At 44.4% G+C, this 27,982-nt stretch overlaps 1 protein-coding gene across 1 annotated transcript in view; it reads right to left on the reverse strand.

The window, feature by feature from the left end:
* Positions 1–26,800, reverse strand: part of LOC144682838 (interleukin-18 receptor accessory protein-like) — a 69,574-nt gene extending 42,774 nt beyond the window's left edge. Inside the window, exons 1-5 of the mRNA XM_078545623.1 lie at positions 26,730–26,800; positions 24,709–24,809; positions 19,343–19,598; positions 14,598–14,763; positions 10,749–10,923 (exon numbers count right to left, since the gene is read on the reverse strand). Coding sequence (XP_078401749.1) covers positions 10,749–10,923; positions 14,598–14,763; positions 19,343–19,598; positions 24,709–24,808 — 697 coding nt within the window. The 5' untranslated portion in view covers position 24,809; positions 26,730–26,800. The remainder of the gene's footprint in view (positions 1–10,748; positions 10,924–14,597; positions 14,764–19,342; positions 19,599–24,708; positions 24,810–26,729) is intronic.
* Positions 26,801–27,982: the final 1,182 nt, after the last annotated feature.

Genomic DNA, 27,982 nt, shown 5'->3' on the forward strand with positions numbered 1-27,982 from the left:
AACTCCAAGAAGAAAATTAATTGTCCAAGAGCCAACATGAATTCTCCCTTCTCTCTGGTTTGTGTTTCTCAATCTGCCTCACCAGTTTGTGTTTCTTTCCTTACCCAGTTTGTGTTTCTCTCTCCCTCCCTCGCCAATTGGCCTCTTAGGATGCTCAGAGTAAAATGACTTTGATTAGACAGCATGCCAATTCCCTTCACAACTGGCAATTAAGCATTGTGTTTGCAAATAGTGGAAGGGCCAGCAATGCTCAGACAACACAATTTAGTTTCAAGCCATGATACCTAAGCCACTGCAAATGTGGGAACTGCACATTCAAGAACCATTTCTCCAAAATTGCAAGCAGCTGCACCGATTGCCATCTTGGTAGACTCCCACCCAAAGTGGGAAGGTTAGGAATTGTACCTCCATCTGATGATTCATGCCATGAAACTTAAGCTACTTATATTCCAGTATTCATTCCACTTCAAAAGAATAACCTTGCACTTATACAACTTCTTATCACATCCTCGATATGTTTTAAGTGAATTACTTTTTGCACTATAATCATTGTTGCTGTGTAATTAGTGGAACTATGTAAGGATAGCTCCATATATGTGGACTAAGGAGCAAGACAATGGATGAGAATAGTATGGCCGACTGTATTGTTACGGTCAGGTGAGGAGGGATAGGATGTCTCCCCTCTTTTCCCTCTCTTTGTTTGACCATAACGGTTTAGTTTAAAGGGATATACAAGCCAATTCCATGATTGTTTAACTGTTTACATGCTATGACCATACAAGACACAATCAGACAGGTTTTCTTGAGCTTTTAAAAAGAAAGAGGATAGTTTTGTTGTACTTAACCCAGTTTAAGTAAAATAATATAAAGGCTCTAGCTTTCACACATGCACACACTCCAAGTTCACACACACAGACATAAATAGAGTACAGAGTGGGGAGGCTAGATTAAGCGATCTAGAGTCCAATAAACTTAAAGGGCTACATGGATTTTGAGGGTTGGTGACTTGGCTGTTGAGGGTTGGTGACTTGGCTGGCTTTAGGCTGAATTCGGTGGTCCTGCTGCTTTCAGCATCAAGGTGGAAACAACAGCACTGGGTAGGATTCTTTTTAAAGTCTCTGCCTGTGGCACCTCGATAGTCAAAATCAGCAGATAGGGCTCAACTTGCAAGTTAGATGGAGAGAGAGAGGGGGAAAGAACCCACTCAAGGTCTTATTCCCTTAACATTTCAGTTGCTTATACTGTTCCTCAGAAAAAATAGGTACTTAAACACACACAAATGGTAGGTTTGTCACATGATATTCTCTCTCCAACTGCCAGTGACTCAAGTATGATCATGACTAATATATTCCAGTTACCTTAATTAAATCATGGCTGAAAATTCCTCACTTAGCAAGTGATTATGTCTAATGGTTTGTCTTTACCCAGTTGAGTACCAAGGTGACTGTCTGGATGCTTTGCTAATGATATAGGAGATGGCCCCCATTCTCTTTCAAGGCCATTGTTCCTGGTGTGGCTTTGCAGACAGGTTGGGCAGTTCTGGAGTATAAGTTAGGTGGTGGGAGCAGACGACAAACCCCCAGACTGATGAAGATGCAGAGACAGGCATGGGAACATCAGGCATAGCTGCCAGAGGCCATGCACAGACTGGGCCGAAGGCTGGAGGAGTCTGTTCACATTCCGTCTGCTGCCATGGCTCTGGCATGCAAGCGCTTGGCTGCCTCCATGGAAGGGTGGCAGCCGCCTTGGAGACCCTGGTCCAGCAGAACACACAGTGGCTGCTGGATATGCACTTAGACTGCACTCCGCAGTTCTAGCCATGGATGCAGTGTAGCAGTGGCTAGGGGAGAGGGGTACAAGGCACTTCAACCTCCCTCCAGGTGCCCCATTTTCTTATGGAGTCAGGGAGGTGCCATCAGTCTCTGACAGGGTGGAATTGTGCAAGCCAGGCACCACAGGGGCTTCATCCCAGGATACTCCAATGGTGCCCTGCTGTTCAACCTCCCCTCTGCCAGTGCCCCCATCGCCTTGAGCAGGTCAGGCAAAGGAATGTTCATCTGCACCGTGCATGAGATCCTAAGCAGGGTAAGACCCTCTAGACCTCAGGCCATCAGGGGACGACTTCCAAAGTCATCACAATCATCAGGGCACAGCAGTCAGCAGACTGCCTCCACCTCAGCTGTGGTTGTCAGTGTTGCACATAGGCGTAACATAGAAAAAGAAAGGTAAAGAAGTTTTGAAGGCACATGGGTGGCATGGGTATACAACCATTGTATATAGTTTTGGCACTTATAAATATATGTTCTCTTGCAATGTTTGGACGTTTTCTGGATTCTCATCTTGCTACTAGTTGCTTCAACGGTCACAGACATTTAAAGACATGGAACTTGGTCCCCCATCAGAGTCCAATAATGTCCTCCTAGAGTCACTTCTCTCACATTATTAACATTGTGATTACTGAATGTTCTGACATGAGGATGATTAATCACTGGCCATCATTAGTGAGTGTGAGGATTGGGCACACATCATGCAATCTATTACACAGCTCACCAAGTTTGGAGCTCTGAGAAAAATGTCTGCGCAGAGTGTTCACCAAGGTCATTGCATCTCTTGCTGCTGTTGCCCTGATGTGAGATGTGGATGGATGCAAAAAGTCCTCAAGGGGTGTTAACCAGGCTATGTGAGTGGCAAGGAACACTGTAGATGAAGTTTGAGCATTAAAAGAGTGAAGCTCTTCACTGTGGTCTGAAGAATAAAAAACCAGAGGCTTCCCTAGATGTTAGGAAATTTACAAGGCGTGCACATCCAATCGTTCCTGGCTGTCCTTGTTTAGCTGCTTGAGCTAACATGCAGGTGAAGGCTGCAAGGAGGCAATGGGCAGGTTGGCCTTAATTGCAAGAGGGATTGAGTGCATGATTAAAGAGGTGTGTGTGCAGTTGACTGCAAACTTTGTAAGACCTCACCTGGAGAATTGTTTGGCCTACTCGTCTCCTTTTCAAGGGTAGGAATAAGACCTCAAATAAAGGAATTGCAACCAAAGGGCACTGGAGATCATTAAAGAACTGGGATATTAATTCATCAGGTGAGAGCGAGTAGAATGGGTCTGAGTGCTGGACTATGCAAAGGACTTAGAGGCTATCGATGTGAAGCATCAAGAGTTGTTACAAGGCTCTTCAGGGTTCAAGTAGGAGAGGTGTTTAACTTGGCTGGGGAGTCCAGAATGATGAAACACAGTCTTACAGTATCACTAGAGCCATCTAGGACTGAGATGTGTGGTACTCTGCAATTAGAAGGTTGTGAGTAGTTGGACCTCCACACCCTACAGTGCAGTTATCTGGCACTGTCATTAGTGGACTCCAAAGCTTGGATACTTTTTGGATGATAAAAATGTCAAGGGATATGGGATAACAGAGAGCAATTGACGTTCGGGGACCAGTTACAAGAACTTCCCTGATCAAGGTGCATGGAGGAGCAATCTCAAGGGGCTAAATGGTCTTCTCATGCTGTTCTTCCCTGTGCACCAATGTTTCTGGTTCCACCTGAAAAAGCTGTCGGCAAGGTCTACTCCCCATTGGGAGCAGGCATGAGGGTGACATGGGTGCATTCCTGCTGACATAAGAAATCATGTTGCTTTCAATGTGCCCTGCATACAAACTTTGTGAGGGCTTGGGAAAAATTTCATTTCTGCTTGCAGGTTCCTGAGGTTGCAGGAGAATGGAGTGTTGTGCAGGTTCTGATACTCACATTTGGCGCAAGGGGTCCGTATATCAGCACAGTTTGGTGCATGCAGAGGATGAGACCAGCAGCAGGGCTGATGTTAATTAATGTAATTTAATTCAGGTGTCATAAAACATGGTATGTTAGAGTAAACTATATGTGTTATAAATAAGGAGCCATGGCCTGCCAGTCAGCAAAGGATTAAAAACAAAGTTGTCAAGGATACCTATTGGCAGCTTACTCTGCCTGGAATCTGTTAGCTGTTAGGTTGTCACGGGGCTGTCTGCCGTGTGGTACCCTTGTAAAGGCCTCTGAATGTGCCTCTGTGACATTCTGGCTCTTGTCATAACCATCTCCTTCACCTGCCCTTATCGTTGGAGGAGAAATCTTTGTCCTCCATGTCTCCCTCTTCAAAGACATTCCCCCTTTGTTGCGTGAGGGTGTGCAGGGCACAGCAGACAAAGATGATCTGGGACCGTCTCTGTGGGGAGTGGTAGAGTGCCCAGCCTTCACTTTATTTTTCCCCGCTGATCCTGTCTCCCTTCCCCTGCCTCCCTTGTCCAGCCTCCCTTGACGAGCTTTTGCGCAACTTGGACTATCGGCGCCTGATCTCATCAAGAGGTTGACATCTATGAGCCATCTGCATGAAGGCCAAAGCAGTGGCTACTGACTTCCAGGTCCAGGAAGAAGATTGCACACCATTAATATGCGGTCGTAAATGTGAATGCATAGCTTTCTCGGTGGCGGATAACTTAATTTGGCAGGGGGACTTAATTTTTTTTATTAATTCATTCATGGGATGTGGGCTTTATTGGCTGGGCCAACATTTATTGCCCATCCCTAGTTGCCCTTGAGAAGGTGGTGGTGAGCTGCCTTCTTGAACCGCTGCAGTTCATGCGGTGTAGGTACACCCACAGTGCTGTTAGGAAGGGAGTTCCAGGATTTTGACTCAATGTCAGTGAAGGAACGGCGATATATTTCCAAGTCAAGATAGTGAGTGACTTGGAGGGGAACTTCTATGTGGTAGTGCTTCCATCCATCTGCTGCCCTTGTCCTTCCTGATGGTAGTGGTCGTGGGTTTGGAAAGTGCTGTACAATGAGCCTTGGTGAATTCCTGCAGTGTATCTTGTAGATGGTACACACTCCTGCCACTGTGCGTCAGTGGTGGAGGGAGTGAATATTTGTGGATGTGGTGCCAATCAAGTGAACTGCTTTGTCCTGGATGGTGTCAAGCTTCTTGAGTGTTGTGGGAGCTGTACATATCCAGGCAAGTGCAGAGTATTCCATCATTGTGCCTTAAAGATGGTGGACAGGCTTTGGGCGGTCAGGAGGTGAGTTACTCGTTGCAGGATTCCTAGCCCCTGATCTGCTCTTGTAGACATTGTATTTATATGGCTAGTCCAGTTTAGTTTCTGGTCAATGGTATCCCCAAGATATTGATAGCGGGGGATTCAGTGACAGTAATGCCATTGAATGTCAAGGGGTGACGGTTAGATTCCGTCATTTGCAAATGGTCATTACCTGGCACTTCTCTGGCACAAATGTTACTTGCCACTTGTCAGCCCAAGTCTGGATATTGTCCAGGTCTTGCTGCATTTGGATATGGACTGCTTCAGTATCTCAGGAGTCGTGAATGGTGCTGAACATTGTGCAATCATCAGCGAACATCCCCACTCTGACCTTATGATAGAAGGGAAGTCATTGATGAAGCAGCTGAAGAAGGTTGGGCCGAGGACACTACCCTGAGGAACTCCTGCAGTGATGTCATGGAGCTAAGATGACTGACCTCCAAAAACCACAACCATCTTCCTTTGTGCTAGGCATGACTCCAACCAGTGGAGAGTTTTCCCCCTGATCCCCATTGACTTGGGTTTTGCTCAGGCTCCTTGATGCCACACTCAGTCAAATGCAGCCATGATGTCAAGGGCAGTCACTCTCACCTCACCTCGGGAGTTCAGCTCTTTTGTCTATGTTTGAACCAAGGCTGTAATGAGGTCAGGAGCTGAGTGGCCCTGGCAGAACCCAAACTGGGCATCAGTGAGCAGGTCATTGCTAAGGAAGCGCTGCTTGATAGCACTGTTGATGACCCCTTCCATCACTTTACTGGTGATGGAGAATAGACTGATAGGGCGGTAATTGGCTGTGTTGGATTTGTCCTGCTTTTTGTGAAAAGGACATATCTGGGCAATTTTCCACATAGCAGGGTAGACGCTAGTGTTGTAGCTATACTGGAATAGCTTGGCTATGGGAGCAGCAAGTTCTCGAGCACAAGTCTTCAGTACTATTGCCAGAATATTGTCAGGGCCCATAGCCTTTGCAGTATCCAGTGACTTCAGCCGTTTCTTGATATCACATGGAGTGAATTGAATTGGCTGAAGACTAGCACCTGTGATGCTGGGTACCTCTGGAGGAGGCCGAGATGGATCATCTACTCAGCACCTCTGGCTGAAGAACGTAGCAAATGCTTTATCCTTATCTTTTGCACTGATGTGTTGGGCTCCTCTGTCATTGAGGATGGGGATATTTGTGGAGCCTCTTCCTCCAGTGAGTCGTTTAATTGTCCACTACCGTTCATAACTGGAAGTGGCAGGACTGCAGAGCTTAGATCTGATACATTGGTTGTGGGATCGCTTAGCTCTGCCTATCATTTGCTGCTTATGCTGTTTGGCATGCAAATTGTCTTGTGTTATACCTTCACTAGGTCGACACCTCATTTTTAGGTATGCCTGGTGCTGCTCCTGGCATGCCCTCCTGCACTCTTCATTGATCCAGGGTTGATTCCCTGGCTTGATGGTAATGGTAGAGTGGGGGATATACCGGGCTATGAGGTTATAGATTGTGTTCGAGTACAATTCTGTTGCTGCCAATGGCCCACAGTGCCTCATGGATGACCAGTCTTGAGTTGCTAGATCCTTTCAAAATCTATCCCATTTGGCACGGTGTTAGTGCCACACAACACGATGGAGGGTATCCTCAATGTGAAGGAGGGACTTCATCTCCACAATGACTGTGCAGTGGTCACTCCTGCAGATACTGTCATGGACAGATAAATCTGCAGCAGACAGGTTGGTGAGGATGAGGTCAAATATGTTTTTTTATCTTTTGGTTCCCTCACCTCCTGCCGCAGACCCAGTCTAGCAGCTATGCCATTTAGGACTCGGCCAGCTCGGTCAGTAGTGATGCTACCAAGCCACACTTGGTGATGGACATTGAATTCCCCCACCCAGAGTACATTCTGTGCCCTTGCCACCCTCAGTGCTTCCTCCAAGTGGTGTTCAACATGGAGGAGTACTGATTCATCAGCTGAGGGAGGGCGGTACGTGGTACTCAGCAGGAGGTTTCCTTGGCCATGTTTGACCTGATGCCATGAGACTTCATGGGGTCTGGAGTCGATGTTGAGGACTCCCAGGGCAACTCCCTCCTGACTGTATACCACTGTGCCACCACCTCTGATGGTGGTGTCTGGGACATTATCTGTGAGATATGATTCCGTGAGGATGAATATGTCAGGCGGTTGCTTAACTAGTCTATGAGTCAGCTCGCTCAATTTTGGCTCTAGCCCCGAGATGTTGGTAAGGAGGACTTTGCAGGATCGACAGGTGGTCAGTTGGGTGGTCCGTCCGGTTTCATTCCTTTTTTGAGACTTTGTAGTGGTTTGATACATTTAAGAGTATTTAAGAGCCAACCACATTGCTGTGGGTCTGGAGTCACATATAGGCCAGACCAGGTAAGGACAGCAGATTTCCTTCCGTAAAGGACATTAGTGAACCCGATGGGTTTTTCCAACAATCAACAATGGTTTCGTGGTCATCATCGACTTTTTTAATTCTAAATTTTTATTGAATTCAAATTCCACCATCTGCCATGGTGGGATTCAAACCCAGTTACCCAGAGCGTTACCCCTGGGTCTCTGGATTATTATTCCAGTGACAATACCACTATGCCATCACCTCCCCTTAAATTCTGGTTATCTGGCCTTTTAATGAGTATGCAAATACATGCAAAAGAGCTTCCCAACACTGTTTGCCAGGCAGCTCAACCCACCTTGTAACTTAATTGCAAAAGTTCATCGTGCCATTGGGAATCTGATTTTTGGCCTCCTGTTAAATTAAGATCCCCTGCCCTCCAAGCTTCTCGCACGAGGCGGAACTGGAAGATTACACTTGTTGTCTCTATTTCAATGATTTTGGAATGTAGAAGTGATGGAAATCTCCAGCAATCTTTGACTGTGACTCTAAGCCAATGGAATATGGCTTTAGTCTTCTCTAAAAAAAGCAATTAGGGGCTTGCAGCCAATAAATTCAAAAATCATTTTTTGATATAAAGTGTGATTTCATAACAGTATCAAACACCATGAAGGTGCCATGTCCACATAAAGAGGAATAATGTGGGGGAAAACCCTCTCACTTGGTATTACCTTCCAGCAGGTTACCCATTTAGAGGAGCTTGGAGTTTGGCAAACTGCACACACCAGGATTAAATTTTGGCCCTTATGCTATTCAATAACTTCGGCAAATGGTCCTGGCAATATTTTTTATCCTACATACCATTCGTGCTTTTTTCAGCTAATTCCAGTCCAAACTAAACGAGGAAGAGGGCAGCTTTTCAAAGACTCTGCTCCTGGTGCAGAGTCTCACTTGTTCAGAGAATAGATAAGAATTGGACATGGAGGTCTGTGACTAAAATTAATCATGGCAGAGTTCAGTCCAGGTGAGTTTCTGGTTGGAGCAACACAAGAGTCCTTGAAATGAATGGCGATGCAGCATGATGGAGTTTCTGTGCTTAGACCACTTGACCACTTGGATCAGGGACTTTTAAAATTAAACATCCTTTGTGGAGTTAAGAGATGGTGGCTGGCTGTTTGGTTAGCCGGGAGCTGCTGGAGTTCTTTCTAGCTGGCATTAAATCAGCAGTCCGAGCAGTGAGACTAGAAATGTAATAGTAAAATGATCTAAAAGGCTAGAAGCATGGGTTCATGTGATGTGGTCCATTAATGAATTAATGGCAGCCTTGCAAGCAGTTTCTGTGCTTCTGGCCAAAATCCATTGTTTCCCTTAGGAGCGAAATGGTGGCTGTTAACACTTCTTCAGGTGTAACAAGTTTCAATGTCTCTGTCTTTATTATCATCCCAGCTGGGGGAGTCAGTTCATCTGTTAGTCATCTAGTTTCATGATTATAATGTGGCCTTCTAATGGGGTGTGAGATTCACAAGGATGAGAGTGGAACTCTTGTCCTTGTAATTTCTGTTGGTAGCTTCCAGAATAGATGGCCAATCTTTTAAATCATGTGATCTGTAGCAGCCATTTTGTGGTTCAGCAGAAGTATAAAAAATTTAAAATAGCAAAAAAGAATAAAGTTTTGATACATACAGTTTTTATTTATTTTCATGTCTTATTGACATAACACTGTGCCTAATAGTTGATGATGCAATGACGGAATAATGAAATTTTGTTGAGCTGGTCTCAGTCTTCGAGTTCATGGACTGAACATTGATTCTCATTTTATTTTTAGACTTGCAACTGTGTCCTAATCGAGTAGTTAGTAGTGACTACTGTATCCTGGATTGCCAGGAAGTTAAGCATTTCTCTCAAGTGCAAAAAGGTCTGCTTCTCAAAATTAAGAGGACTTAAGCTTTATACCTGTTGGAGAAGATGTAGCTCAAAGGTCTTGGTTTCCTTTCTTGTCCAATCCCTTTCATAACTGCAACTCAAAGACTAAAGAAGCGTATGTTGTGCTTCACAACAAATAGCCTTCAGGATCAGCTAAGACAGGAACAGTTAACAAATCTACACTGTACTTAACACATGAGAATATAGCTTCACAATAGAAACTCCACTGTGCTCAATAAATATTGAAAGGGTTGTGGAGAATTGGAAGGCTTTTCCTCATAAGTTGAATCAATCTTCATATTTTAAAAACATATTACTTGATTTCCTAAAATAAAAGCAAAATACTGCAGATGCTGGAAATCTGAAACAAAAACAGCTCTGAAGAAGAGTCATACGGACTCGAAACATTAACTCTGTCTTTCTCTCCACAGATGCTGTTAGACCTGATGAGTTTTTCCAGCATTTTCTATTTTTGTTGCTGATTTCCTCCCTTTCTGTTTTCTCCGCAAAGTGTTGACTCACACTGGAATTGGATTTGAATTTATAGGGTGAAATTTTACGGTTCCTCACTCATGGGTTTGAAGGTGAAGGGGCTTGTAAAATGCAGCGAGTGGCATGTGCACTGCCAACCCGCCTTCTCCCAAACTGCCTCTCATTTTACGAGGGTGGTAGAGGCATCTGGCCTGCCCTTTGGGCTTATGGAGACCTTTAAGTGGCTAACTAATGGCCACACAAGTGCTTCATCCCACTCCTGCCACTATTCTATCTGTGGCAGGGGTGGCCCATGCCAAGTGGGTAGCCCAGCAACTGTAGCTGCACAGGTTGGTGTCATGCAAGGGGCAGGGTAACTCCTTTGAGGGTCCCTGTGCCCATTGGAGGCCCCCCCCCCCCCAAGGCCATACCACCATTAACTCTCAAACACGGCCTCTCAAACACAGTTCCCCAACCCCGACACCAGGCAGGCTCTGCCGATACCCAGGACCTACCTTCAGCCCAGCCTCCACTAGCTTCTCTTCTTTGGGAACTGGCTGTAGTCCCAGCATTGGCCACAGCTCGAAACTGGCACTGCTGGGGCTACAGAGCTGCTGACCATCCAATTGACTGGCAGCTCTCTAAGGTGTGACTTCCTCCCGAGATGGGGCAGAAGTCTTGCCCTTAGCCAATGATTTCCCCATTGAACATTAAATGGTTGCGGGCAGTTGGTATCAGCAGGGATGGGTCCCCACCAATTCTTTGAGAGGCCAGGGCAGGAAACCCCACCATCCAAAAAATCCTACCCATAGTTTCTGTTCACCCAGTGTCTGAGTTTGGATGATGAGTACAGAATCTGAGCTTTTGAAATGGTAGGTGCATTAAAACTACTTCAGAGAACAACAAAAGCACATAACAAATTAATTCAAGATTATTGGCATTTTCACTTACCTACAACTCTCACTGTAAATGTTCTTTTCACAATCCACGTGATGTTATTTTCAATGAAATTAAAGGTGCATGTGTAATTGCCAGAATCTGATTCATATATTGTGTTTAAATGGATTTGACCATTTTTTATCTTGAGAGAAATTCGTTCAACATATTCTTCAAATATTTTCTTATTCTGAAGGAAATAAAAGTGGACGGTAAATTTTAGGAGGCTACAGTGTTATATTTTAATATATTATTTTGCAATTATCATTATCATCCTGTAAAGAAATTGGATATGTGCCCTTTTACCTGTGAGATCTATGTTCAACCCTCAGGAAGAAAGAAGAAAAAACTTGCATTAATATAGCACCTTTCATGACCTCACAGGACATTCCTAAGTGCTTTACAGCCAATTAAGTATTTTTATATATCATCATTGTTTTAATGTAGAGGAATGGGTCATCAGTAAAATTATTTCAGGATTCAGTTTGTTTTCCAGACAACAGAAAACAAAATTCCCTTGGTAACGGGACGGTTGTGCTATCTCCCCAACTTGCACCTGGCCTCATGGTTGCCATGGCAGCGATCGACCGGGTCCCAGCCGGCAGCTGGTGATGGCGGGGGAGAGCACCAGGGAGAGGAATTGTTCGGCCCTTGTGGGTCCTTCGATAGAGATAGCGGCGTCTTCTGGAGGCAGAGCCAGAGCCCTGAGCATGGGTTGAGGCGGGAGCCGGGGACCAGGAGGAACGAGGAGGGGAGAGAGGCAGCAGGGCCACAAGGAGCTGGCTGCAGTGTGGCCAGGAGCAGCAGAACCGCTGTGGTTGCAGGAAAGAAGGTTGCTGCTGTGGACAGGGCCAAGCTGATTGAGTGGAAAGGTCCAGTTCGTGTGTTTGAATAGGACAAGTTCAGCCACGAGATTTGCAGCAGATCTGTCCAGGACTTGGAGAGCACATTACCTCTCACCACTTGCAACTTGAAGAGTTGGATTCTTTAATCAAAGCTACCATTGCTGGTGGTGGTGTCATTCCTCACATTCACAAATCCCTGACTGGCAAAAGGTAAATGGCGAGCCAGCTTGGAACTCTTCGGGTCAGGGGTGAGCTCTCAATGGGTTTTCTGTGTATTGGAGTGATGAGCAAAAATCGTCCATTGTGAAAATGTTCATTTCTTTAAGACAAGCTTTTACATGAATACTTATTTTATCAGCATCAAACCTATAAATGCAATAAATATGCTGGAACTTTTGTGCATTCCCTGTGCTTAAATCTTGTGTTAAACCTTATATTTTCATACAAAGATGTTCTTTGAAAAGTGGGAAAGGTCATGAACAGGGAATGTTATTTTGGCACTGATGTTTAAGCATGCTGTGCAGCATTATATGGCAGAATTGCTCATTGAGTGCATCCTATGACCTATATAGACAATTGACAGAAATATTGCTCTCAACAGTTGGGTATTGCTCGACCAACATTTATCTTTGATCTGTTTTTTCGCAATGGTTGGATTGGTTACTGAAACCATGGCCCCGATATTAATGGGAAGGTAGGAAGGATGTGGAGGAATGGGGGTGTGAACGGCAAACCCAGCAAGACTGGGAATGTGGCGTTAAATAAAATGCTGCCGTCTCCCAGCAGACAGCCAACCTGAGTGACAGCCTGGCCAGCAAGTAGGAGCACAAAAGGAGCAGGGCTGGTTCCAGTCAGTTGGTCGGGTTTGTAGCAGCAAGTGGGAGGGAGGAGTGGAGAGCTGAGAACAGAGACTTGATCAGGGCCAGAGTGTGTCAGTCAGCAGTCAGGGTTGGGGAAAGTCTTGGGGCCCATTTGTCTTGCTACTCAGACTGGTGAATGTCCTGAAATACTGCACAGAGCTATGCACCACACATTCTGGCTCACTTTCTCATCCAGTGGTGTTAATTCCCAAACAATCATTTTGATTCCTGCATTCATTTTGCTACCTTTAGTCAAATATTGACTTTCCAGTTATTTGTACTCAAGCTTTACCTAAGATCATTCGGCATCTGGTGTTTAGTAGTTTAGTTAAGACTGGAGTTGTTTTAAATGGTTACCACTAAATGCCTGCTCATAAATGAAGAACGGTGGGCTTCAACATGCTAATTGGCAGGATACTTTTTTTTATTTTCAAATGCCTACTACTGTAATTTCCAACATAAACTGCAGGAGAATTTATAACTGCTTGTGGCAAGACAGCGTTCATTCTGCTTCTGTGCAGTTGAATCCTCTATGGGGCAGAATTTTCGTGGGGACACGTATGGAGGTGGGCAGGTGCTATAAATTTGCACCACTGGTCGGCGTGCTAATTTGCCAGCATAATCCCACTCCCAGATCATTTACTTGGAAACTGGATCCGATGCATAAGGGCCAAACGCCCGCAAGCAGCGGGTAACCAATTAAAGTGGGTAAATAGCCTATTAAGGCCAATTGTCAGAAGTCAACTGTCATTTTTTTTCCAGTCTTTGTGGGCCCACTCGAGGCTTTGGGGACTAGGCCAGCTGCCTGGATGCAGCCTCCCAGCGGCTCGCTTCAGTGCCTGGGGTGCGGGGGCAGGTGGATGGGGGTATGTTGGTGGCAGCTTTCAAGGCAAAGTTTCAGGCCCTGCCTACCTGCTGGGCTATAGTTGCAGTCACACGCAGCCCTGTGATAGGGTACACCCTCCACAATGGCTGCTTAGCAGCTGTGTCCATTTTTAAAAAAAACTTTTAATAGTTGCTGAAAAGGTGCCTCACGATCTCTCTCCCTTACCTGCAATGGCAGGCTGAAGTTTCTTCCAAGCTGGAGGGCCACTATTGGCCTTCCAACTGCAAGAGCCCAAGCACCGTCCTTAATTCGATGGCAAACTAGCCGTCTGGCCATTAATTGGCCAATTTGGGGAAAATTGCTGTCAGGTGACTGTTTGTTTCCTACACAGTGCAGGGTTGTGACCCCCATTTGATCCTGACATTGGGGTACTGACCCAAACCCCAAAGTCCTGCCAATGCTTCCTGCCTAATTTTCCTCCCTCCATTCAGGAAGACAAATCATGCTGAAATATAATTCCACAGGCATTAACAGCCATCCAGTACTTTATCCAAATGTATATCATGACCCTGGCAATGAATGGTACCAGGTTTTTCAACCATCACAGCAGATCCTGATCCTGTATTGTACTTTTCAGTAGAAGTTATTGGATAGTATTAAGCTTGAACCCTTTCCCCTTCTTTAATCCAGGAAGGTCAATTATACTGCTGCATTTCTAATCTAGCCGAGATTACTTAATACCATATATCTCTTCTTGCAAAACTAATCAACAACTAACATTCTGTTTTGAATTTCCTACATTATTTTCAGCAACTGGAGCCAAACAAATCTCTTAATTTCTAGCCAGTGTTCCAAACTCTACACTTTAATTTTGTTTAATTGGGTTGAGTTTTAAGTTCTCTGAATTCCTGCCCCAAAAATCTAAATTCATCCTCAGATCTTCCCACAAGACCTAGTCATTTATAATCGGAATACATTATATTTTTCATATATTCCAGATGCAGCCTCTTTAAACAGCACCTTCCAACCCACGACCACTACCACCTAGAAGGACAAGGGCAGCAGATAGATGGGAACACCACCACCTGGACGTTCCCCTCCAAGCCACAAATCATCCAGACTTGGAAGTATATCGCCATTCCTTCACTGTTGCTGGGCCAAAATCCTGGAACTCCCTACCTAACAGCACTGTGGGTGTACCTACACCACACGGACTGCAGTTGTTCAAGAAGGCAACTCACCGCCACCTTCTCAAGGGCAACTAGGGATGGGCAATAAATGCTGGCCCAGCTAGCGAAGCTCACATCCCATGAATGAAAAAAAAATGACTTACCTTGTACCATTTTACAGGAAAGCTTGCTGAAGCATTGAAATGTTGAATTCCTGGACATGATATTATGTCTGCAGTCCTCTGAATTAGGAGAACGTCACAATTTCCAGCATCTTGACAGCCTGTTTGTACAACTAATATATAAACCTTAAAGCAAAGTCCAGTATTTCTGTTGATTAAACACAAATAAATTTCAGCAAAGAGACAAAGTATAATAATAATAAAAGCAAAATACTGCGGATGCTTGAAATCTGAAACAAAAACAGAAAATGTAGGAAAAACTCAGCAGGTCTAACAGCATCTGTGGAGAGAAAAACAGAGTTAACGTTTCGAATCTGTATGAATCCAGCATTTTCTGCTTTTGTTTAGACAAAGTATTATGCTGTTTTTGGAATTTTTTTTTAGTTTCTTAATCAGTATAAACAATTTCTTATTTTTTCACCAATCATTTGAGTGTCTGACATACGCAGAAACCCATCACTATACATAAGAGTTCTCAAACTGCTGAGGAATCCAATTGTCCAGGAATATAGACTGTCCAACTGTTTGATTTGGAGAGTAGGCCCCTTTGTAGGGGCACATCCTACTTCCCTAAACCCTGAGAAATTGGGTGCAGGTTAGCAAGAGCCAAGGTTTAGTGACCCTCGAGTGTGCATAGGGTTGCTATTGGACTTTAACCAGAAGTGAGTGCACAGCATACCTGCAGCAGTAAGCTTCCTGCTGCTTCTCCAGCCAGGGCCAACCTACCAGTTAGGTGCAATTATCCTGAGCAAAGTGGGAAGGATCCCAGCTCTCACTGACAGGCTTGGTCTTTCAGCTTTCATCAATGAATCAGATTATCTGACTCATTGCTAACAGTGCTGTGGCATATTTCATTCTTGTGTAACACAGTTAGTGAGTAATTAACTACAATAGGGCAGGCAGGATGATGCACCAATTCTGACAAAGGAAAGATTTCTAATTAAAGGGATCCCAGCATGGGCAGAAAGGCTGAACTTGACATGGATTCCTGCAGCAATGGAGAGGAGAACTGAGAAGGCTAGCCCCTGAGACTCTCACTCTCACCTGGAGGTACTGCTGTAGGAACTCTCCCAAAGACAGGAGGAAGAGGGCAACCAAGCAGACGTACATGGAAACAGCCAAGGAAGTCAGCAGCAGGAGTGGGGTCCTTCATCGTGGAGACGGTGCACCAAGAGGATCCAGGACATCAGAAGAATGTGAAAAGTGAGTGGCATAACACTTTCAGGTATAAGCCACCACATTTTGACTTCCCCAACATTCTGCTGATCAGAACTCCGTAGATTAACACACCTTGCAGCTTCATTCATTTTTCTTTCTCAAGGGACCTCCTCACATCCCCATCTGAACACGTGCACTTTTGTGCTATCTCATGCCCATCTCTTACAGTCACCTCCACAAATGTTGTTCTTTCTACCTCTTCACAAAAGCTATTTCTAACACTCGCTGCTTTCTCTTCTTGCAGGGAGAAGAGAGGGCACAGCTTTGGGGAGAATTAGAGACCTGGTGGGTGGTGCCCTCCAGTAACAGTCAGCTTGCAGGCCACTTGCAGTGCTCGCTCACCATGGAAGGAGGTCTTGTACCAGAAGGCTACAGATATCAGCAATGACCTGCATGAGAGCCTGTTCCTCCAGGGGCACTGACGTGTCGAGAGATCTAATCCACTGCCTGTAGACCATGAGCCAAATCATCCCAGATTTGCACTAAGTGCGGTAGCAGTTGCGTAATATAATGTTTTACCAGTCGGCTGCAAAGGCGGGTTTTCACGCCATATTGTCCCAAACATTACTTACACATTCCCAGGAAACACGCCATTTCCATGATGGGCTGTCACCTTGCCGCTTCATCACGCCAGGCACCACGTTTAAAGTACAGCTGCACTCAGTGCTTCCAGCCCAGGACGGCAGCAAAGAAGACATGGTCCCAAAAGGCAAGAAGACTGCAACCCTCGAGCACCCTTTGGACGACATGGAGGCCCACTGTGATGTCCTCTACCCCCAGTCTGGCTGCAGGAGGGTCAGCAACATTACCACAATGGCTTGGTAGGCCTTGGCAGTGGTGATCAGTGCCAATGCTGCACAGAAGAGGTTGGCCATTCAATGCAGATAGCGCTTGAATGATCTCATTTGTGCAGCCAGGGTATGACAACCATCTCATCACTTTAAACTCACACACTCAAGCCCATCACACATTCACTGGCATCTCACTCACTGCCAGCTCAAGGGACATCACCACCTATTCTCACACACACACCCTCACATCTCCATATGGCCTCATTCCTCTGGAGACTGCCTCCTCAGCCCTCACCATCTTGAGGCCACTTGCACAGATCAACATGTGCCCCCCAAACACACACCCTGGGATACCCTCCTTCCCTAGTATAGCCACCTACATATGGATGATGTGGTAGGCAGAGACCTGCCGTGAGTCTGTGAAGCCTAGCTCTGATGACTGCAAGTGCTGACCGAAGCAAGGTAGGCAAACAAACCTTGAAGGCCCGAGCAAAGTGAAGGCTGCCAAGTGCATGTTGCTTATGTGCTGTTGTGAAGCACGTCGACATGTTTTCCCGCCAACGTGGACGGACGATCCAGCGGGAGGGGGTCAACAATTCTGGCGGGCAGACCTAACAATGATATGCTGATGTATTACAATGAGGTTCCCGATGCCCAATGGCAGGAACGCGGCCCACCATCGGCATGCTGAGCAGACGATTGCGAATTGATTTCACACCGGTGTAAAACCAATCATGCCATTTTGTCTGCTCATGCCACCGAGCACGCCCGATGCCGGCAGGCTTGGAAAATCCCGGCCCATGTGTATTGGTTGGGGGGGGGTTGGAGTTGGATTTATATAGCCATCCTCTTCGCCCTGTGGAGTGCAAGGCAGAGGTATATAAACTGCCCCAATGCCATGGTGAAGGCTGACAGCAGGGAAGTGCAGCTGAAGGTGAATGAAGTGCAAAACACATGAACTGACTTCATGAAGTTGGCAATCACCTGTCAAGCAGTGAAAGCACTCTCAGAGAAGGGGTGCTGTAAGCACAGTCTCTCACCTGGCCATGGCTGGATCTCTTCAGTTTCACTGAGCAAAGCATTCCCAGCCTGTCAATTTCACTGAAGAAACTCCCTGCTGTGGGCCTAGCTGGTTGACCCTTGGAGCTGTTGTCAACTTGGGAAATAGACGCACTGGCTGTAAACCTGGAATGGTCGGTTAACCAACAGTTAATGACCTATTGCATGTAACAATTACTTACCCAACAGCTCCAAAGGGGCTCCCCTCTTCCCTACAAACCCACTTCGATAATATCTGTAAAAGGACTGGATGATGACAGAGTCCCAACCTGATGCCACTTATAGAGAATTTAACTCCCCACACACACACAAACTCACCTCCCCTTGCCTCGGAATGTTCCACCCAAAATGTTAAAAATTTCATGTCTGAACCCAAGCAGGTCTTGAACTTATCTATTTCCATTTACAACAACTTGCATTTATAAAGCATCTTTAATGTAATAAAACATCTTAAGATGTTTGACAGGAACATTATAAGGCAGGAAGAGAGGTGTGGCAGGCATCAAAACCTTATTAGGGGGCTATGTATCTCCATTTAACGAAGTTTCTATTTTAACTCACATCGACCATGCTTCCTAGTCCTTGGGATACTCAACCAGTAAAAGGAGGCTGAAAGGGCTGCATCCATAAGGCAAATGTCTTTATAGCACAGCTTTTGCGCCAGGAGGAGTGTTTCTTCCAAGTCCACCAAGATAATAGTGTAAACGTCCTTGAGTCTGCAACCTGCCTGACCCTTCTCCCTGCTCCCCCATCCTGTAATAGTTCTGTTCACCCAAACTCTATGATGTCTTCACACACCCCCAACTCTGCAATGTCTCCATTCCCCCCAACTCCACAATTCTCCACTTCCCCAATCTCTGGCTGTCTTCTGTCCCCCCAAACCTGCAATATCTCTGCACCCAAATTCCATGATGTCTGCTTACCGCCCCCCAAAATCCACAATGTCTTCTCACCTCCCATCTCTTCATCCTCTCCCCACAGCACTGCCACAAAACCTACCTGCAACCCTTTCTCTTGTCAGGTAGATGGACAGACTGCCAATCTGTCTGGTTATTGGGGGCGGGGTGAGTCCTGGCAAAAAAAAAGGTCAAAATACCCTAGAATTGTGTGTTTGGGAAAACGGGCACTTCCAAGTTTCTGGACCATAAGGTCTCTCCCACCTATCGCTCCAAGATCAGGCATCAGTAAATATTGAGGTCTATGGTTTGATAATTCTACCTCAACCCCTATTCACATGAAAAAAAGCTAGAAAACTTTCCTCCATTGTTAAAACTTTCATTCCAGCCAACATATGCTCTGTAAATTGCTCCAGTTGCTTTTCCAAACCTCTGGAAAACTCCCAACAAACTCCTCATTAGCTCTTTATGGACATGATGTTTGATTATTCTCTGTCCATTCATAGTCCCATCCCTCTAGGGAATGTTTTGTTGATAATTCGTGCAGGCTGCAAACAGGAACACACCTGTGAAATCATCACTAATGAGTAAGGTCCCCGATTGCATTTAATTTCCCCAACATATATTTGAGCCCCCACTTGGTATTATATAAATTGCAATTGCTTTGTAATGCTCAGAAAATATGTTTTATAACCAAATGTAATACATCCATTAGTGAGTATTAATGGGTTGGACATCTGAATTTTAAGATTAATTCCCATACCTGAGAAAACAGAGATAAATGCCAGTATCAGCACTGCTGATTGATGAAAATGAGAAGTTCCTTCCTCTCTGATTAATAACTTCATTCCAGCCATTTATTTTTTCAGAATTTACTTCCTTGTCTCGTCTGTACCATAATGATTCACTTTCATTGGGCATGGAATTGTCATTAGTGAGATTCTCTGGCTCACATGCCAATTCAAAAGGGTCTCCCACAAATGCATAGTAATACCTCTGTGGTGCTTTTGCAAAACAATCTGCATGAAAAATAACATTGAAGATTTCCTGTTCAGAGAAGTAATACATTTATAACAACCATTGCATTTAATAGTGTAGAACGATAAACATTTAATAATGGCTCTCAATAACATATGCTAGCTTTTAGGAGATGTTTCTGTACCCTTTGGCACTTTCAGCAGAGTCACTTGAATCAATAGAAACAATAAAGAGTTTACGAATCCAGCTGTGAATTTTTTGATATTTCTTTGTGGTTAATTCATTATATTTGTTTCACTGACTGGGTCCTGCAAGTCCTTCTCATTTACATATGAAAGGAAAGGTATGACCACTTTACCAAAGGAGAGGTGCTGGCGTAGTGGTATTTTAACTGGATTAGTAATCCAGAGACCCAGGGTAACACACTTGGGACCTAGGTTCGAATCCCACCATAGCAGATGGTGAAATTTGAATCCAATAAATATCTGGAATTAAAAGTCTAATGATGGCTATTGTCAATTAGGGAAGGAAATCTGCTGTCCTTACCCGGTGTGTAGCCACCCAATTGTACAAAGCCTAAAAGGTATGAAACCAGACGGACCACCTGGCATCAACCTAAGCACTAGAAACTACAATGGCAAATTCAGCCCTATTGACCCTGCAAAGTCCTCTTTACTAACATCGGGGGGGCTAGTGCCAAAATTGGGAGAACTGTCTCACAGACTAGTCAAGCAACAGCCTACCATGGTCATACTCACAGATAATATCCCAGATACTACTATCAGCATCCCTGGTGGTATACAGCCTGGGAGTCTGAACATTGACTCAGGATCCTATGAAGTCTCATAGCATCAGGTCAAACATGGGCAAGGAAACCTCCTGCTGATTACCATGTACCTCAGCTGATAAATCAGTACTCCTCCATGTTCAACACTACTTGGAGGAAGCATTGAGGTGGGGAGGGTACAGAATGCCCTCTGGGCGGGGGACTTCAATGTCCATCACCAAGATTGACTCAGTAGCACCACAACTGATCAAGCTGGCCGAGTCCACAATGACATAGCTGCTAGACTGGGTCTGCAGCAGCTGGTGAGGTAACCAATAAGAGGGGAAAACAGACTTAACCTCATCCTCACAAACCTGGTGAGGAGTGACCACTGCACTGTCCTTGTGGAAACAAAGTCCCTTCTTCACATTGACGATTGCCTCCATTGTGCTGTGTGGCACTACCACCGTGCTAAATTGGAAAGATTTCTAACAAATCTAGCAACTCAAGGCTGGGTGAACATGAGGTCCTCTGGGCCATCAGCAACAGCATAATCTGCAACCTCATGGCCTGGCATAACCTCCACTCTACCATGACCACCAAGCCAAGTGATCAACCCTGGTTCAATGAAGAGTGCAGGAGGGTGTGCCAGGAGCATCGGGCATACCTAAAAATGAGGTGTCAACCTATGAAGCTACCACACAGGACTACTTGTGTGCCAAACAGCATAAGCAGCAAGCAATAGGCAGAGCCAAGCAAATCCACAACCAATGCATCAGATCTAAGCTCTGCAGTCCTGCCACATCCAGTCATGAATGGTGGTGGGCAATTAAATAACTCACTAGAGGAGGAGGCTGCACAGTTATCCCCATCCTCTATGATGGGGGAGCCCAGCACATAAGTGCAAAAGATAAGGTTGAAGCATTTGCAACAATCTTCAGCCAGAAGTGCCGAGTGAATGATCCATCTTGGCCTCTTCCAGAGGTCTCCAGCATCATGGATGCCAGTTTTCAGCCAATTCATTTCACTCCACATGAGATCAAGAAATAGCTGAAGGTATTGGATACTGCAAAGGCTATGGGCCCTAACAATATTCCAGCAATTGTACAGAAGTCTTGTGCTCCAGAACTTGCAGCGCCACTAGCCAAGCAGTTCCAGTACAGCTACAATGCTGTAATCTAGCCAGCTATGTGGAAAATTGCCCAGGTAAGTCCTGTACACAAAAAGTAGGATAAATCCAAACTGGCCAATTCCTGCCCCATCAGTCTACCCTCCAACATCGTTAAAGTGCTGCAAGGGGTCATTACAGTGCTATTGAGCAGCACTTGCTTAGCAATAACTTGCTCACTGAAACTCAGTTTGGGTTCCACCAGGATCACTCTGCTCCTGACCTCTTTACAACCTTGGTTCAAACATGGACCAAAGAGCTGAACTCCAGAGGTGAGGTGAGAGTGACTGCCCTTGACACCAAGGAAGCATTTGACCAAGTGTGGCATCAAGGAGCCCTAGCAAAACTGGAGTCAATGGAAATTGGGGGAAAACTCTACACTGATTGGAGTCATACCTAGCACAAAGGAAGATGATTGTGGTTGTTGAAGGTCAATCGTTTCAGTTCCAGGATATCATTGCAGGAGTTCCTCAGGGTAATGTCCTAGGCCCAACCATCTTCAGCTGCTTCATCAATGATCTTCGTTCCATCATAAGGTCAGAAGTGAGGATGTTCGCTGATGATTGCACAATGTTCAGCCGCATTTGCGACTTCTCAGATATTAAAGTAGTCAATGTCCATATGCAGAAAGGCTTGGGCAATATCCAGGCTTGGGATGACAAGTGACAAGTAAAATTCAAGCCACACAAGAGTCAGGAAGTGGCCATCTCCAACAAGAGAGAGTCTTGATGTTCAATTGCATTATCCTCACTGAATCCCCCACTATCAACATCCTGGGGGTTACCATTGACCAGAAACTGAACTGGACTAGCCACATAAATACTGTAGCTACAAGAGCAGGTAAGAGGCTAGGAATCCTGTGACAAGTAACTCACCTCCTGACTCCCCAAATGTTGTCCACCATATACAAGGCCCAAGTCAGGAATGTAGTGGAATACTCCCCACTTGCCTGGATGAGTGCAGCTCCAACAAAACTCAAGAAACTTGACACCATCCAGGACAAAGCAGCCCGCTTGATTGGCACTCCATCCACAAACACTCACTCCCTCCACCACCAGTATACAGTGGTAGCAGTATATACCATCTACAAGATGCACTGCAGGAACTCACCAAGTCTCCTTAGAAAGCATTTTCAAACCCACCATCTAGAAGAACAAATGCAGCAGACACATGGGAACAACACCACCTGGAAGTTCCCCTCCAAGCCACACACCATCCTGACTTTGAAATATATCACCGTTCCTTCATTGTCGCTGGGTCAATATCCTGGATCTTCCTCCCTAACAGCACTGTGGGTATACCTACACCACATGGACTGCAGCGGTTCAAGAAGGCAGCTCACCAACACCTTCTCAAGAGCAATTAAAGATGGGCAATAAATGCTGGCCTAGCCAGTGACATCCACATCCAATGAATGAATAAAACAAATTCCCTAGAAACAATAAGCAAAGCAATACATTACAGGGCATGCAAACTCATTATTAAATTTTGTGTCTGTCTGGAGGATACCTGTATAAAGTTGCGCAACTTTCAAAAGGGTATTGTTTAAGGACCCGAAGATAAAAAAATTGCAGATTACAGGGAAAGTGGGGGAGCTGGCGAGGTAATGGATTTGCTGTATTTCTCTTGCAGGTAGTTGGTGCAGACTCGAAAGCCTCAATAGCCTCCTTTTGCGCTGCAACCAATCTATGAGTTTATCATTCTGTGAACTTAACATCAATATATTCTTGTAAAGTAGTAGCATAGAACATACATGGAGATCAAGGAAAGTTATAATTTTGTAACAACAACTTGCATTTATAATGCACCTTTAACAATCAAACTTTCACACTGAGGGATATAAGGAGATATTAGGGCTGGTGACCAAAAGCTTGGTCAAAGAGGTAGGTTTTAAATAGTGTCCTAAAGGAGGAAAGAGAGATAGAGAGGCAGAGAAGTTTAGGATGAGAATTCCAGAGCTTAGAGCTGAGGCATCTAAAGGCATGGCCATCAATGGTGAAATGATTAAAGCCTCGAATGTGGAAGGTCCCTTCAAGTGGGTGTTACCGGGTCAATATGTCTGCCAACCCCATTGTGAGCCTGTTATTACCCTGAAACATTGATTTGGCTAGGTCAAATTTAGCTCCAGTCTATTAAATTACAGCTCCATAAACATTGGCTGGAACTTTTCAGACAAGAATGAAGTCCCCGATGTCAGGACAAAATGCATGTCCCAAGCCAGCAGGCAGTGAGGCTATTTTACCAGTGGTAGCCAATTAAGAGGTTACCACCAGAGCCGCTGTCCATAAGGATGGAGGCCTGTCTCTTTGAGCTGCCAGCCCAATTAGAAGTGGAGTTGCTAAGGCTGCAGGGACAAATAGAAGGCTGAAGGGCTGGAAAGATTTTCTTTAATGTGTCAGGGCCAGGTAGGCAGATCCCAGCAATTGGAAGGGGGTGAGCCTTCCAGTGGCGTTGTCGGAGTCATGTGGGTGCCCATTGCCAATGGGGGCCCCTATGTAGGCATCAAGCATCCAAAAAGGAAGGTCCCCACTCTCCCCGCAAACCCCTCCCCTGGGAATTCACCTTATTGAAGCTAGCAGACTCCTCACACATGGAGGGGATGTCCATTCCGACACCAGTAAATTGTTAGCGGGGATCATGAAACGGCCGTTAAAAGGTCATTCCATTCCCACTTCATAGAATACCCTGTGGCGGGAAGAAGATGTCAGCCTTCCCTCCAGAAACCTTCTGAAATTATTTTACCACCCCTCCTGCCTTAAAATCCTCACCGTTGACTGGACTTTGGTTCCATTAGAGCCAGTCACCCTCCAGCACCTCATCCAACCCAATATTTCTCAAACATGTGTCGAGATTCTTTTTATTCTTTCACAGGATGTGGGTGCCACTGGCTAGGCCAGCATTTTCATTGCCTATCCCTAACTGCCCTTGAAAGGTGATGGTGAGATGCCAGTAAATATAAGGCAACCCTTTGGCTATCAAAAGCATCATGACTACTCTAATCATGTCCACACCTGAGTTCCACATATGTGCACTTTCAGATGAGGGCATTGTATAACAACCTGGAGAAGAAAACCTGGCTGACATTTTCTCAGGGATCTGGACCTTTGTGCTTGAACATTCTCTTGATGGTCAAGACTTCATTCCAGGAGTGCAAATTTGTAAATTCTATTTTGTTATTTAAGGGCATTTGAGAGGTTAATAAATAATAATATCTAACCTGGATAATTTGAAGAATCCAAAGGATATGTAACAGGGTTTACACTCATCAATTCTAATGTGGTGAATGTAAAAAAGAGTGTCCAGATGTTCCGAATCATCCTGTATTTCAGACAAAAGCAGAACAGCAGCTCAGGTACTGACTGTAAAAGGTAGGACTGGTGCATGTAGCATAAATTAGACAGAAAGTTACTGTACACTTAAGATGCTAGAAAATGTGACGCAGTTTTCTCCATTGAAAATACACCCTCTAATGGATTTCAACTATACGTAGCTTTCTACAATCTACCAGGGTACAGCATGCATAATCCAGAATAATTGCATGGGAGGTGACATCAAGTTTACAGCAAAGGAATAGATCATTGAACCCAATTAATCTGTGCTCTACAAAAGCCTCCTATGACCCATCTTCACCTAACCATGTTAACAGATCCTTCTATTTCTTTCTTCCTCACTTGTTAATCCAGCTTTGCTAAAATGCATCTACACTATTTGCCTCGACCACTCTTTGTGGCATTATGTTCCACATTCTAACCATTCTCTGAGCAAGGTAATTTCTCTTGCATTCTCTATTGGATTTATTTGTTTTTAAAAAATCTATGATCTTTAGTTTCAGACTCGCCCACATGGGGAAACTAGTGGTACTAAATCAACCACCAAGAATGCTGTATCAGATTTCAATACAGGTTTTTAATTGGGTGTTCTGCTTCCATAAAAACAGTCAGGAGGAAATAAGTAGTGAGGCAGATTTCACCAAGGTTAGGATACACTTGGAACCAACCCCAAGAACTGTTAAAATGTAAACTATAATGTATTTTCACAATAAATGATTGCAAAACCATTCAAACGTTAAAGAGAACTGTTCATTGCAGTAATGAAAAAGGGACAGTGGAAATTTTAAAAGTACCTCCAAATTTCAAATGGCTTATCAAGTATGTCATGGAAAGAAAGTTCCGCACAAAATTCATTTTAATGGATAAGGACACTTGTCCATGGGGTCACTTTCAGTTATATCATTTTTTAAATCAGATCAGCTGTGCTTTATCAGTTTCTTTACTAAAGTTAACCAAGACAGGAACTTGACACTTTTTTTTTCAACGGAAAAGAAAGTCAGGTGGGGCATAAAACCAGCTGTCAATATGTTCTTGTTCGTTTTGCACACAGCAAAGGCCAATTTCATTGCCGATGTTTCAAAATGACGCCTTTATCTGGGTGATACTGTCAATATAACAGAACAATCCGCATTGAATCCACTTCATCTGATTGATGGATAATTCATCAAAGGGGTTTTTGTCTTAAAAAATTAATTATGGTGCTTTATGGACAGCCAGCAGACCCTCTTGTAATACTGGTACCTGACATTCCGACCTTAAACTCCAAGGTGCCCCCAGGCATAGTAACCTGCTTACTACTGTTAACTCAACTCACATTACCTGGCAAGTCATCATTCTACAGTGCAGGCTTGACCAGTTCTCTATGATTCCAGCGTCACTGGACCAGAGCAACGTCTATCAGTTTCATGGCAACCTTTAATTTAAAGGGGCTTCATCATCAAGATAAAAAATATCTAGCAACCTTTTTTTGTGGAGAGAGAGGACAGCTGAAACACTGTGTACCAATTTTGTACAATGCCTTCACATATCAGTCACACAACAATGCATTCAAATGCATTTTCCAATAGCTTTTATAAACAAAAATAGATTCATCAAATAAGTTTACTCTCGAAAGACAGTATCTCTTTAAATATTTAACTTGGCGTTACCAAAATGAGACTGTTATTAAAATGACGACGCAACCAAGAAAAATAAGTTACCAATTGAATTGAGAGCAGTGAATAGCATAATTCTAAATTCAACAACAACAGTAGATAGGTTATTGATACAGCTAACAACTAAACTTAACCAGTTAAAAATATCTGTGGCCTTGGGAATTTTGTAGGTTCAGTTGATCAGCTTGCTTTTAAAGAATCATAAGCAGATATCTACAGATTTTAAGAACGTTCAAATTATGGAGAATACTTACTTCTTCCGTTATTTTTCCATCTAATACAATGACAATTTCAAACTTTCGTCTAAGTCTGTTTCCTTTACGTGAACACTGACCTTGATCTACAAAACCAGCCTCCAGCCCACAAATGTTTAAAATAGTTTGTGTGTGTTTTCCAGTTCAACAGTACAGTCAGGTCTGGGAACCACCAACATTTCTACAAAACTTTGCTCTGTTAGATCTGGCATTTCTTTTCTAAATAGTGGTAATAACTTTCACTTTATTCCAAGCCAGTGAAATGTACATTTTTCAACTTGCTTTCCTTTTCCTTCATTAACAATACAAGTAAAATACTTCCTGCGCGTACTTCTCTTGACTTATCAGAAAAAAAACTAGTTGCTGCATTAAGATAAGTTATATTTGTGAGGTGTTACTTTTTGTAAAATAACACCCAAGGAGAAAAACAACAGTCATAGCCATAAATTTGCAGTTTCCTCTGCTAACTTTACACATTCTAAGCAAAAAATCCCCCCAAATGTTTTATGGCTTTAGTTTTACTGTTGATATAACAACAAAATAAAATGAAGCAGACAGATAGCAGCAACATTTATTTTTCATTTATTTGTTAGCCAAATGAACATAGGGGGGAGTTTTACATCCCATGGGTGGGCCTGTGCCCGGCCCGACCCGATGTGTCCCGAAGTCATCGTGCACTCGCGCGATATTTTGCTCGGCAGGCGCACGCAGAAGTCAGAAGTGCGCCCGCCGACAATTAAGAAGGTAACTAAGTCCATTAACTGCACAATTTTTCATGGTAGATCCAACCTTACAGTTGGCAGACGAGCAAATCGGCCAGGCGGCCTTTACGTTTTTCATCAAATCTCATCCAAGGGCAGGATGAAACTTCCTTTATGAAATAAAATAAAGATAAATATCTGTGGACAGCATTTTTATCAGGTGCCTGATTGTGATGCATGGACATTTTTTTTGCAGCTTTTTAAACCTTTTTTTGATGATTTTCAGATCTGCAGCTTCATGAGGCAGCTGTCTGCCTTCAGGAAGTTTTTTCACAGCGCTCACCTGCACCCATGGACATATCATTGTCTGACCTCTTTCCACTCCCACCCCGGCAACACTGAGCTTTTCAAACTCTTTCGAGTTATCAACAGTCACAGATTGCAACTCTTTCAAGTACATTCACAGTTCTTGGTTTTCCGGGAGTGGGACATGAACCCACAACCCTCTGATTCAAAGGCGAGGCTGCTATTGGCCGGCCAGTGTGAAATCAC

Source organism: Cetorhinus maximus, chromosome 7 (genome assembly GCF_964194155.1).
Source record: "Cetorhinus maximus chromosome 7, sCetMax3.hap1.1, whole genome shotgun sequence".
Lineage (NCBI taxonomy): Eukaryota > Metazoa > Chordata > Chondrichthyes > Lamniformes > Cetorhinidae > Cetorhinus > Cetorhinus maximus.